At 36.9% G+C, this 15,209-nt stretch overlaps 1 protein-coding gene across 2 annotated transcripts in view; it reads right to left on the minus strand.

The window, feature by feature from the left end:
• Window positions 1-15,209, minus strand: part of PCCA (propionyl-CoA carboxylase subunit alpha) — a 402,018-nt gene that overhangs the window by 316,436 nt on the left and 70,373 nt on the right. For both annotated transcript variants that reach the window (XM_080662438.1, XM_080662437.1), the window contains exon 6: window positions 13,847-13,900. In XM_080662438.1, coding sequence (XP_080518564.1) covers window positions 13,847-13,900 — 54 coding nt within the window. The remainder of the gene's footprint in view (window positions 1-13,846; window positions 13,901-15,209) is intronic.

Genomic DNA, 15,209 nt, shown 5'->3' on the forward strand with positions numbered 1-15,209 from the left:
TTTATATTTTTTTAATGAAACATTTCAGGCATAATCAAAAGTAGACAATGATATAATAAATTCCCCAGTTACTCATCATCCAGATTCAACAATTATTTTTCAACTGATTTTAAATGTATATTTTCAGCAGTAGTGTAAGCAAGTTAGCCTCCTAAATATTCAGCTATTATACAATAAAAGCAAACACTGAACTAAGGTGTGTTACCCTAGTGAAATATACTGACATTTTATATCTAATATATAAATACAGGATGGGGCAAAAGTAGATTTACAGCTGTTCATATGGAAAATAATACACTAATTAATAATTAATAATACAAGTACAAACGCTTGTGTTTTGCATATTCAAAACTGTAAACCTACTTTTGCTCCATCCTGTATATAATCAACTCTGTTTTTACATCCAATATATTTTATGTGGCATTCTACTCAGCAACAGCATCTCTAAAGCAGTCATCATTAATCAAAACATTTCCTTATAAATAAAACAATGGTTAAGAAATGTAACACAATTTTTATCAATTGATATGTTCTTATTTCTCTTAACACCTATATTCAACAACCAACTAGTATGTGAAAGACTGAATAAAAAGTTAAGAATATACACATGTGTATACACTCAGGGGTACAGACAAATATATCTTAAGTTTGTTGGGAAGTGAGCACATTCAAAAAAAAAATACTCTACTTAGCAAATTAGCATATCACATACTGTGCTTCAATACGGTGCTTAAAGAACTCTGTAGCAATATTTTTAGATAAGGTAAAGTCCAGTCTAAAAACAAAGCCCCAGCAATCATCTCATTATTTCTGCCTCTTCGCCCACTTTAGAAAGCATGCACTTAAAAGTTTAATTTTAGAACGTATTTGGGGAAATAAGAATCATTAACTATATGTAACAGTGATAATTAATGTTACTTCATCTAATCCAACAAAGTCCTCTATTACCTTCACTAGAACAAAAATAATAGTCTTTCCTACTGAATTCCAAGTTTAGGGTTACATGAAAATAAAATTTAAGAGATCACATAAATAAAATAAAATTGCATTAAAACATAAAAATGCAGGGAGCCTTTTGTAAGTGCCCTTTCTACAAATATTTTCAGAATTCCACATTTTAATTTAGCAACTTTTCTCATCTAACAAATAGTTAACAAGTATGTACTGAAAGCTTCTTCAGTGATGCACAAGAATTAAGAAGCAAGATCTACTCTTGTACAAGTTGGGTAAAAACCAACATGGTGGATAAATAAAATGTGGTACATCCATGCAATACACTGTTATTTAGACTTAAAAAGCAATGAAATTCTGACACATGCTATAACATAGATGAACCTTGATGCAATAAGCCAGTCACAAATGGATATATATTTTATGATTCCAACAATATGAGTTACCTAGAATAAGCAAATTCATAGAGACAGAAAGCAGAACAGAGGTTACCAAGGGTAAGGGTGAAGGAACTAGGGAGTTAATGTTTAATGACTGCAGAATTTGGTTTAAAATGATGAAAAAGTTCTGGAGATGAATAGTAGTGATTGTTGCACACTATAAATGTACTGATGCTACTGAATTGTACAGTTAAAAATGGTGAAAGGGCCCGGCTGGCATGGCTCGGTGGTTGAGTGTCAACCTATGAACCAGGAGATCATGGTTTGATTCCCAGTCAGGGTACATGCCTGGGTTGCGAGCTCAATCCCCAGTGTGGGGTGTGCAGGAGGCAGCCAATCAATCATGCTCTCTCATCACTGATGTTTCTATCTCTCCCTCCCTTTTTCCCTTCCTCTCTGAAATCAATAAAAATATATTTAAAAAACTAAAATTTAAAAAATCATGAAAGGGTTAAATTTTGTTGTATATTATTTACAATTAAAAACATATAATTAAAAACTAAAAATAATACATAATTTTTCTGTGTACCCTAAAAATTGACCAAAATAAAAATCATTCTTAATTTCAATTAATGAAAGAAATGTCCTAACTCTCTTCAAACATGTTTAAAGCAAAAATTATGACATTTTCCATGAAATTTATAATAGAGGGTTTGGCAAAAGTAGGCTTACAGTTGTAAGTATGTGAAATGTAGAGTTTATTCTTGTATTATTATTTATTAATTACTGTATTATTTTCCACATGAACAACTGTAAACCTACTTTTGCCCACCCCTGTATATGCATGTGAAATATGATAACTATAACATAGAACATGATGATGGGACTATTTCAAAATTTCAACATTTATATCTCAAATGCTATAATACTAACTCTAAGTAGACCATGTAAAGTTAAGGATATATATTGTAATTCCCAGAAAAAGCACCAAAAAATGTGAAAGACAGATCCAATAGATACTTTTTAATGGAACTCCAAACATTAAAATTATCTAAAAAAGGTAGGAAAGGAAAACAGAAGGTAGAGAACACAACAAAAAAAACAAACAATGAAAGGGTAGACATAAATCCAGCCACATCAGTAATTTATTATTAATAGATTTAACTGAAATTTCATAGTGGTAACAGTTACACAACTCCATAACTATATAAAATCACTGATTTATATATACACTCTAAAAGTTGAGTGTTATGGTATGTGAATTCTATCTCAATAAACCTGTTACTAAAGAAAATAAGGCAAACAAAAAAGCTTAATGAACTAAACACTACAATTAAAAGATAGAGATGATCAGATTTAAAAAGTATAACCCGCCCTAACCGGTTTGGCTCAGTGGATAGAGCGTCGGCCTGCGGACTGAAGGGTCCCAGGTTCGATTCCGGCCAAGGGCATGTACCTGGGTTGCGGGCACATCCCCAGTAGGGGGCGTGCAGGAGGCAGCTGATCGATGTCTCTCATCGATGTTTCTAACTCTCTATCCCTCTCTCTTCCTCTCTATAAAAAAAATCAATAAAATATATTTAAAAAAAAAAAAGTATAACCCAACTACATGCTGGCTACAAGAGACATGTTTTCAATATAGTCAAATGGAGAGGATAAATCATGCAATCAGTTAACATAAGACATTTGAGTCTTTAGAGTCAAACACTAAGCAATTTGTCCAAGATCACATAAACTATGAAGTAGCAGAGAATTTTAACTCTGCTCCAGATTCTGCTCATCACTGCAAGGAGACAGTAAGGAGAGAGAGAAGGAAAGCTAGCATATAACATTCAAATTGTATTAACCCCAGCAAAGGAAAGAAAATCCCAGCCCTATCAAATCCCACATTCTTAACCTTCCTATTGAAACCACATCCCAAACCTCACAACCATAAATGTATTTACCGTATCTACATCCTTAAAAGACTCCCTAAAACTAAAGATTTTTCCCTTTCAGGTATTCACTTTAGAGCATTTCTACTCAATATCATCTTCAAATTCTTCAACAAATATTCTAGAAGCTGAACTCTAATCCGAAAATGCAGGAAAAGAAACATGTCCTCAAACATTTCAAAGAACATTCTGTTATGATAAGAGTTTAATGAATATTCTTCCATAGGTTTTCACAAATTCTTTTGAACATAACATATTGAAGAGTCACAATTAAAAATATATCAGCTCTGCCAGCATGTCTCAGTGGTCGAGCATCAACCTATGAACCAGGAGGTCAGAGTTCGATTCCCGGTCAGGGCACATACCTGGGTTACTGGCTCGATTCCCAGTAGGGGGCATGCAGAAGGCAGCCAATCGATGATTCTCTCTCATCATTGATGTTTCTATCATTCTCTCCCTCTCCCTTCCTCTCTGAAATCAATAAAAATATATTTTTAAAATATATCACAAAAGTATCGTCAAAAGGAAAGGAGTCATCAAACATTCTCCTCTAATTCCAGGGAGACTTGATTAGTTCAACATAAAACTATAAGAAATAAAAGGTATCAGTGACTGTATTCTATAGCTCTACCAGCTCACTCAAACATTTTACTTATAAAGTCAAATAATCCACGTGAAAACAGTTACTTTCACTGGCATCCAAGATCAAGAGAGCATAAAAACAAAAGAAATAATTCTGTTTTTAGACCTTAACAATGGTACACGGATTGAGGATTTAAAAAGGGGGGGGGGGGGGGCGGCAGGAAGCAAATAGCCTCCATCAATAGCATAAATAGGTGTGACGCAAAGGTATTGATCTAAAAAAACAACAACACTAACAACGCAGTCTACCTGCAATTCATTTTTTTTAACCACCGTTTTTTTATTTATTGACTTTAGAGAGAGAGAGATCAATTTACTGTTCTTATTTAAGCACTGGTTCTTTGTTTTTTATATGTGCCCTGCAACCATGGTTTATCAGGACAATGTTCTAACCAACTGAGCTACCTGCCCAGGGCTTATAGTTACAATTCATCTTAGAGTTTGGAACATTTACTGAGCATGGGATTTATAGTCATACTAGGGGCCCAGTGCACAGATTCATGCACTGTGGGGTCCCTTGGCCTGGCCTGCACCCTCTCGCAATCCGGGACCCTCAGGGGGATGTCAGAGAGCTGGTTTCGGCCTGATCCCTACAGGCCAGGCCAAGGGACCCCACCGGTGCAGGAATCTGTGCACTGGGGTGGTTTCAGCCCAATCCCCGCAGGCCATGCCAAGGGACCCACCAGTGCATGAATCCGTGCATTAGGCCTATAGTGTGCATATAAGATCTTTGGTTAATCTCTTTCTGCCCTCCTCACTCCCCGCTTCCCTCTGAGATTCATCAGTCTGTTCCATGTTTCCATGCCTGTGCACTGAGCATCTGCCCCTTTGTGGTCAGTGCGCGTCATAGCTACCGGTAGAACGGTCAAACGGCCACTTAGGCTTTTATATATATAGTCATTTTGATGAAAACTATACTCTCATTTACTAGCTATGTGACATTGGGAAGGCATTTATTTCTGAAACTAGTCTCTGACCTATAAAACCAAGAATAAAAGTAATAATATATCACAGACTGTCATGAAGATTAAATGAGAATGATGCAAGTGCATATGTAGGTAGATATTTCATACCTATTTATTTTTTAAGAGTCTGGGGAAGGGAAGAAACATTCTTTTCTTATAAACAAACAAAACCTAAGCTCAGCAAATAAGAGTACCCTATATAACAAATTGATAGACAAATTGTAACACAGGGGCACACAGGCTCCAGAAGAATGGTAGCAGTGGTGGCCTCTAGGGATTAAACTGGGGGATAGGGTCAGAGATTCAGAAATGGAAAAAACCTTATTTTTCAATGTATACTTGTAACTTAAATTTCTTAAAATTTTAGGTTCTCAAAAATTAAAAATTTTAATATAATAAAATCAAAGATTTGTGTCCAAAATGGAAATTCTAATAATGTTAATGATAAGAAAATTTATGTACTTAAAACTAGATGTCTACAAAATATACTGTAGTAACAGTTCTCAACCTTTATTAAACCAAGACATTTAAAAATAAAAATCACGCACAAAACATACTTTCACGAACTACCCAGATTACAAATTATATAGGTAAAATAAGAATTATATACAACTCTGGGCTTACAAGGTCCTTTTTCTCCTACTTAACAAAAAAATTTTTTTTTCAAATATAAGGAGAGTATCACCTGAATCACTTTAAGTTTTCTCTAAACTATTTTTTTTATTAAAGTAATTTTTAATGATTTCAGAGAAGAAGGGAGAGGGAGAGAGAGATAGAAACATCAATGATGAGCGAGAATCATTGATCAGCTGCCTCCTGCACACCCCCTACTAGGGATCAAGTCCACAACCCAGGCATGTGCTCTTGACTGGAATCGAACCTGGGACCCTTCGGACCGCAGGCCGACTCTCTATCCACTGAGCCAAACCAGCTAGGGCCTCTCTAAACTAATTAAAAAACAAAAATATTGTTAAATAAAATCACTGGCAAACTTGCTAACTTCAGAATTTTAGTATTAGTTACAAAGTACTTACAACACACTTCGCAGCTATAACATCACACCATGGATTACAACCTCATAACTGAAGACCAATTACCCAGCAAAGGGCTTTCTTCAAGTTTCTATCCACACAACAGTCATTTTCCTACAACTTGATCATGTGTTGCCTATATTGCTATAAAGTGGATAGATTTCTATAGGCTTTGGCTCAGTTCCCTACAGTTATTTGTCTTCATTATTTGGCTACTATTTGAATGCTCTCACTCTTTCCAACTGAGCCAACTAGGGTATAGGATTTTTTAAAACTGCTCCGTGGTTATGATCAGGCAACCTAGGTCAATTCCTAATTCTGTTACTTACTAGCATAGTGTGATTGTTGGCAAGTCACACTGCACAGGAGTCTCAGTTTTCTTTTTGTTCAACAGAGTTAATATCCAACTTCAATGGTTGCATGAATTAAATTAAATCACATATGTCAAAGTATTTGTAAACTACCATATCATGAATATGTATATAGCAGTATAATTATATTGAATTATTAATTTCCTTAACGGGAAAAAAAACCTAACCCGCCAAAATATACATAAAAACTATCAGATTAATTTCCCCAAAACACTAATTTTGACTATCTCATTCTCCTAAAAACTCCTCAATAACACTTGCTACCCACTGAAGTAATGATTATTAACACCTATAATGACTAAGGTGATTTGCCTGGCAATGCCAGACTTTGTGCTAAGTTTTCTATATATGTTTTTTCCAATTTTACAAAAACTCTGCACAGTAGGTGTCATTCTCTTCATTTTTACCCTTGAAAATTTTTTGAGCTATTTCCAAATTTTGCTACTATGAACAACTTTACAATTAACATTTTAAAAAGTGTATCTTTACAAACAGCAGTGTGGTGGCTGCCAGAAGGAAGGGGGTGGTGAAGAAGATGTCCTACTATATGGTGACAGAAGATTTGACTTTGGATGGTGGATACAATATACAGATCTTGTAACATAGAGATCCACACCTGAAACCTATATATTCATGTTGACCAATGGCACCCCAATATATTTAATAAAAAATAAAAAAAATTAAAAATAAAAAGTGTATCTTTATACTGAAATTCTTAAGAGTGGAACTGTGAAGTCAAAGAATATGCTTTTTAATTTGTATAGATACAAGCAAATTTCTGGCAAAAAAAAAAAAAAAAAAAACCTGAAATTAATTTACACTCCCAAGAACAAGACAATTCACTTGTACAATTGCCTACACTGAATGTTATAGCTGTTTTTAAAATTTCTGCTTAGTCCAATGGATTAAAAAGTTACATCTCACTATTGTTTTCATAGTATAGTTCTTATCTTGCTAAGTCTCCAATGAAAAGAGATAAAAGAATACATTCATCAAACCTTGAATGCTTGCCATAGTTCCCTTCTATGCCCTCAATGCTGAGCATTCTGATAGAACTCACTATCTTCCTGCATATATACACCCATCTTTTAAATACATGGGTAAGCCTCAAACATGGAACACAAATTATTAAATCTAACATAAAAATTTCTCATAAAGTGAGTTACTATAAATTATAATGTTATGCTGCACCAAAATTGTATGATAACTAGAGGCCCGGTGCACAAAATTCATGCACTTGGGGGGCGGGTGGTCCCTCAGCCTGGTTTGTGCCCTCTCACAGTCCAGGAGCCCTGGGTGGGATGTCCGACTGACAGCTTAGTGGGCCTAAGCCGTCAGTCAGACATCCTTAGCATTGCCATGGAGGCGGGAGAGGCTCCCACCACTGCTGCTGTGCTCACCAGCCATGAGCCCGGCTTCTGGCTGAGCAGCACTCCCCCTGTGGGAGCACACTAACCACCAGGGGGCAGCTCCTGCGTTCAGTGTCTGCCCCCTGGTGGTCAGCGCGCATCATAGTGACCGGTCATTCCACCATTTGGTCATTTGCATATTAGCCTTTTATTATGTAGGAGGATATGCTGTAGATGAGGCCCCCTAGAACCATAAGAAATGCAAAAAATTCACTGTTAACTCATTCTCGAATTGCCCCCATTTAAAATCAAATTGCCCCTGTGGGGCATTGTGCTGTACCTTGGGAACCACTGGGCTTGACACTTTTCCTCTCTGAGCTTCATTTCTGAATACATACGCATATACCATGGGAATTGTAATCTCTTCTCTGCCTACCTCACTGGGTTGTCATGAGGAGGTTCTGAGCTAATAAACCTAGAAATGTTTCATCAAGTAAGTGATGTCTAAATGGGAAGGGATTGTTATTTTTAAGCCCACGGGTACCCTCGCAGGTAGCAGGGGCTGATTAGGGGAGGAGGGCATGATTGTTTCCTGGGACTATAGCTATGGAAGCTTTGCAGAGGGCAGAGGGTTTCGCGGGCCTCGGGGGTGGGGGGGGAAGGCAGGCTCTGGCCAGCAGCCCTGTAGCAGTGGTCATCCCTGGAGGCGCTGGCGTGGGGTAGGGAGTTAGGGGGGTGCTAGGGGGCTGGTGAGGCCAAAGGGGAAGTAACTGTCAAACCTTCCCGCTTGGTGCCATTCTTTAAATTGTACATGGCTGTTTCACAGCTGTACCTGCTCAGGGCGGGGCTCCAATCTCCTGGAGCGGGGTGGGGGCCGGGCCAGGGTGGAGCCAGGCGGGCTAGGAGGGTGGGTTTAGCCATGCCCCCAGCGAGGTTCAGCGCACTTCCTCTGCGGAGATGGTGCTGCTGCTGTAGGGGGGAAGGGTCTGACTCTGGAGGGCCATTCAGGCCTGCCTCCACCCGGGTCTGGAGTTGTAGGGAGGAGAGGCGTGCCTGGCCCCAGCAGAGGGGGCCCAGCAGCGGTGGGCCACAGGCCCCAGGTGCCTCAGGGGCACTGACAGGTGGTCACAGGCGTGCTATTGTTGTGGGCACCACAGGCGGCAGTGGCATGGGAAGAGATCGAGAGTCGGAGGTGCGGGCTGCAGCTATCCATGAGGCTGGGTCTTCTCCCTGTCCAATCAGCCTCCCCGTCCCCCTGGGGGTGGCGGGTCTGGGGTAGGGTGTCCGTGCAGGGGGATTGAAAGAGCTCCCCTTGGCCACTTCCACTTCCTTCTTTGCAGGCCAGGCTCCTGTCAGGCACTGTCCTCAGACCCCCGGGAACTTGGCTCTAGTCGCCTGCCCCCTGCTACACGCGCATCAATGTGCAAACTGGTCGTTACGGGGACACCGTCATGGACAAATTAGCATATTACCTCCTTATATGTATAGATATGGGGGAAATATATTTTAAAAAACAGAAAGATAGCTATAACACTATCCCTTTAAACTACTATCCCTCTTTTCCAGGAGCAGGTAGCTTTACTTTTCAAAGCTCTCTCGTAAACTCTAAGAATTTTTTTCTTTTTAAAAAAAAATTTTTTAATGATTTCAGAGAGAAAGGGAGAGAGGAAGAGAGAGAGACATCACTGATGAGAGAGAATAATTGATCACTGCCTCCTGCAAAACCCCTACTGGGGATCAAGCCCACAACCTGGGCATGTATCCTTGACTGGAATTGAACCCGAGACCCTTCAGTCTGCAGGCTGACGCTCTACCCACTGAGCCAAACCAGCTAAGACAAGAATTTCTCTTCTTAATCCTAACAGTCCTCACAGCCTCTCATCACTATTCCTTTATGGCTCAGAATACAAGGAACCCAGAGGGACAATAGAGAATGAAAAACAGTTCAAAAATAAAATCTGCTTGCTCAGCACATTAAAATTACTGAAAATTACTACTTATGAGAGTTATCTGTAGCTTTGTTTTTTCCATGAATTATTTAGGGCCGGCAAACTCATTCGTCAACACAGCCAAATATCAGCAGTACAACGATTGAAATTTCTTTTGAGAACCAAAGTTTTTAAACTTAAACTTCTTCTAACGCCACTTCTTCAAAATAGACTCGCCCAGGCCGTGGTATTTTGTGGAAAAGCCATGCTCAAGGGGCCAAAGAGTCTCATGTGGCTCACGAGCCACGGTTTGTCGACCACTGATTTAGGCAAACAAATAAGACATGGTTTTACTTAAATCTGGTACAATAGAGATTGTATGACATCTGATCCCACTTTGTGTAAATTAAGCTTAAGTAATAATGTCCCCTAAATGAAATTTATAAAAATTTAGTATGCTTTTACATTTGGCTCACTGTATACTTTCTAAAGCAAATATAGACTAACTTCAGGATATTTTTCAGTAAATCATTTTTATTTATTGCTATTAATTAAAAACAACAATATATCAAATAAAGCACAAACAGTTTTTCTATAAGCAAAATAAACATTACACTGTTGTTTTTTTAATTCTTTATTGTTTAAAGTATTACATATATCTCCTTTTTCCCAGGAATTCCATTTTTAATTTTTTGAGGAAACTCCATACTGTTTTCCACAGTGGCTACACATTACACTGGTTTTTGAAAAGCAATAAAAACCACAGAACCAGCCCTGACCAGTTTGGCTCAGTGGATAGAGCGTCGGCCTGCGGACTGAAGGTCAAGGGCATGTGCCTTGATTGCGGGCACATCCCCAGTAGGGGGTGTGCAGGAGGCAGCTGATCGATGTTTCTCTTTCATTGATGTTTCTAACTCTCTATCCCTCTCCCTTCCTCTCTGTGAAAAAATCAATAAAATATATTTTTTAAAAAAATAGAACCAGAAATTAATGGGGAGTAAACCTCCATATTTGATTCAATTCCAAACACAAGATTAGTATTAAACATAAAAAAATTTTGCGCCCTGGCTGGGTGATTCAGTTGGTTGGTTGAAGTCTCATCCCATCAACAAATGGTTTTGGGTTCGATTCCTGGTCAGGGCACATACCTAGGTTTCGGGTTAGATCCCTGTCAGGCATGTAAGGGAAGCAACCAATGGATGTTTCTCTCTTTCTCTCTCTCTCTCTCTCTCTCTCTCTCTCTCTCTCTCTCTCTCTCTCTCTCTCTCTCCCTCTCTAATAAATATATCAACATATCCTCAGTTGAGGGAAAAAAAAAATTTCCCCCCATCTTCTACCTGTCTTCCTAGACAAAAGTTTCCACTAACGTCAGAATTCTAATAATATACCGTTTGGAATAAAATAACTGTCAAATTTCAATGGTTGGTCACCAATCACACAAACAATATTTATATGGCATAACAAAATCTATAAATAATTTCATTTTATTGTGAATTTACCAACTATAACGAGAAATTCCAAAAGGAGCATCTTAAATGGCATACTACAATGGGAAAAGTGTTTTTCTTTGGGAGGAGTGTGTATTTTAATGGTAGGGAAATTATATCCCAAATAAGAATCTTACCATGATGCACACACAAAAAGAGGATTAGTTATCACTAGCTGTCCATTTTCATAATGAACAAAAATATACAGTAATACTGCCTTCTATTTACAAAACAGTCCTTTTCATAATAGTTGAAAAGTTTTCTTTCAGGTTATTATTGTTTTATAATTCTTAATGTAGTAATATGAATTTAATCCTTCCAAAACATTCACTGAATTTACTATGTAGAAATCATTAGGACAGATAACAAAAGGGAAACAAAGACTGATGAAACCAAATTTCTTGTCTCAAGAGGACAATAAAATACAAAAAAAAGTCACAATTTTAATACAATATGGAAAGTGGTAGACAAAAGAAGATTTTTTTTAAAAAAAATGCTCTACTCTGGCTAGCATGGCTCAGTGGTTGAGCATCGACATATGAACCAGGAAGTTGAGGTTCAATTCCTGATCAGGGCTTAACCCCCAGTGTGGGGTGTGCAGGAGGCAGCCGGTCAATGATTCTCTCTCATCACCGATGTTTCTCTCTCTCTCTCCCTCTCTGAAATAATATATATATATTTAATAAATAAATAAATAAATGCTTTAGAAGACAGAGGGAAGAGATTACTTCTCACCAGAAGGATATGGAAAACTGTCTTGGTAGGGGTACCCATATGAATTGTGCCCCTAAGGATAGATAGTAAGTGGAAATGTGGGAGGAGAGGACACTGGAGAAAGAGTGATGAAAGGCAAGGAATAGGAAAGAGCCAGCCATGTTTGGGAATAGCACAAAGTCTGGCTTGGCTGAGGCATAGCCCTGTTAAAGGAAAATGGAGAAGGTTGGGAAGAAAATTAGTGAGAAAGGAAGGAGTCATAAACTCTACATTATTTTCGCTAACATGAAACCCCTGATAGAAATAATCTTTCTTATCTTTATTTATGGAGAATTTAAATACCTCATAATATTTTCTTCCCTGAATTGAAGTAACCTGGTACTTGTCTTATTTTCTACAAGACGACGATGAGCTCCTCACCAGCAGGACCCACATCTGGTTCATTTTTATGCCTTGAACATACTGGTAGATACCAAATATGCATTTTTTAAAATGATTAGATAATGCATGAATAAATATATTGGCCATGTCATTTAACTTCTTTGGGCCTCAGATACTCCTTTTTACCAGGATTTTGCAAACTTTTCCTATAAAGGGCCATACAATCAACATTTTAGGCTTCACAGGCTATTTAATCTGTTACAGCCACGCAATTCTGCTATTGTAGAGCAAAAGCAGCCCAGAGCACACGTAAATGAACAAGCATGGCTGTGTGCCAATAAAACTTAATTTACAAACACAGGCAGCAGGCCCCACTTGGCCCATGAACCATAGTTTAGAGACACCTCACCTATACAAACTTAAAATTTAACGCATGATATTGTACAAGTACATTTTAAATGTCAGTATTATATAGAAATTATTTCCTTATGTAATGATAGAACCTCAGTCAAAATTTCAAACAAAGAAATAAAAAATAAAAAGTAGGTATAAATAGGAAAACGTGAATCTGGACCTTTGGATAGTTCCACCAAATTTGCCCTCTCCCAACACTTGTTACCATTACCATCTGTGTGACCTTAACTTACAATTTCTTTAGGCCTTAAATTTTGTTTCTATTTTACTTTTTTTAATTTTATTTTTAAATTACAGATTACATTTAATATTATTTTGTATTAGTTTCAGATGAACAGTCTAGTGGTTAGTCTATCATATACTTAACAAAGTGTTCTCCCAATATCTCCAATACTAACCTGACACCATACATAGTTATTACAATATTACTGACTATATTCTTCAGGCCTTAATTTTTAATCAGCAAAGTAAATTGGTTAAAATACATAATTCTAAGATAGAACTCCATGACCTTTAGAATTGTTCCAAATTAAATTTATAGATTTTAAGTGAAAATTTTATCTAGAAAATGATTACATTCATAAATAATTTTAATCCATGGCAGAACAAATTACCGAGTATACCACAGAAACAAAGTATAACATATTAGAATAGTAAACTAAGATAATCTAATACCTAGAATAATAATTGATCTAATGAGCTTTTTGAAACATTATTCATAATTATATTTTAGTATCTGAAAACTAAGGTTTCAGTAACATCTTGAATGTATTATAAATACACCTGGAAAATCAGTTTAATAGCAAATATAGGTTAATTCACCTAACCAGGATGGTGATATCAGGAGGATATTCAGATTGTAATAAAACTTTTCTCAAAATAGAGAAGGTAGAAAGATATGATCTTAAATGCCACAATATACAATAAAATGGAAAAAAAAAACCCAATCTTATTCTGGCTTCACATTCCAATCGGATGGTAAAATAATTAATAAATCAATGAATACCCTGACATATTTAGTTAAAACTGGGGGTTTTTAAAGTTAAAAGTCAAAGGCAATATATAATAAATTAGTGTCATTCATTAGGTATATGGTGATTTTATAACTTTTCCATGTTTACTCTTCAAAGCAAGACAGGTTACAAAATAAAAACTCTTTACTTTTCACAAACTATTTTCAAAGAATTGTTGGGTCAGTTAAAATTCTCTAATTCACCACTACCCATATTTACAAAAGCAACTCCATTACACTGCTTTCTGAAATGTGAATTAACAGTTTTTGGTTCATTACAAACTTACCAAACATTTGGCAAATTCTTTGTTTTCTGAAAGGAATCCATACCCTGGATGCACCTTAGAAATGAAAACAAAAGGTACTTTAAATTTTATCATAGAGAGCAGTAAACAAAATATAGAGTGTAGTATGGGTTTACTGTTCAAGGGCCCTTGAGTAAGGTTACTTCTCTCACATCGTGATCAGCTCCCACTCCAATCCTGAGTACAGACTCAGATTCCAAGACACAACCTGTTTTACAATCACTTCATGCACACTACCTTTGTCCTAACCACAATCAGAGCCATCTACCCACATGTCTACCTGTCCACGGGCATTTGACTACCTATTCAACACAACTCACACTCTTCCTGTTTTCTGAGGCTAACCTCGGCCACAAGTCTGAAAATTTTTCTAATAACTGATGAATCAAAGAATTATGTTTAAGAAAATCTTTTGCAAGATATATTTGAAAAACTTTTCATTCCCCTTACAGTACCAGGAACTGCTACTTTCCAAAACCCTGGTTACAAGCCAAGTAACGTATTTTATTCCTGAGAACATTAATGTACTCAGCCTTTACCAATGAGCAGTTTCTGAAAAATCTAACTAAAATGGAAATTTGGTTTATACGATTTCTTTTTACTCTGAATGCTTTTTTCTTCCAACATCTACTCTTCTTTTCCTCCTCACCCCGCTTAGCCATCCACAACCTCTTTATGCTATGCTATGCAAGTCACATTGCTACAGTCTAAATTCTACCATCCTGTTCTAATCAAGTGATTTTTGCCTCTACCACACTGGCCAAACATAAATTTAGCCGCTCTGTTATCAGTCAGTATTGAATATGTTTCCAGTAAAACAATTCTGCTATAAGGAAAATCAAATTTCTGAAGAGGTTGGTATCATAATCTAGAAGTAGCTACACATCCAAGATTTTTAAATTCTGAACCAAGGTTTATTTATAAACATGCAACAGAATAATTTAAACTACTGCAGCACAGGATAAAAGCTTCACCCCACCAATCTCATTTTATATAAACATTCAACTAAACATTGCATTCTGACAAGCTACAGTTAAGAGAGTTTTACTTTCATTAACTCAACTAATAAACTATAAACATCCATAATATGGGTTCACAAATTCAGCTTCTCATTTAAACATACATTTCTTTCAAAAAAAAATGTGAAAACTAATTGAAGCACTCCAGGTTAATTGCTGGTGTCAGCTGCTTTCATTCAATTTTAGAGATAACTCTGAATAGTTTTAACCTTATATGTAATTAGTTCTGATATAAAAACACACACAACAACAACAAAACACTATTTCTGATGTCAGAAACCCATCTTTCCTTGGATTCCACTTCATTCAAACAGAATGGGGGTGGG

This window comes from Plecotus auritus (assembly GCF_963455305.1).
Source record: "Plecotus auritus genome assembly, chromosome: 3".
Taxonomy (NCBI): Eukaryota; Metazoa; Chordata; class Mammalia; order Chiroptera; family Vespertilionidae; genus Plecotus; species Plecotus auritus.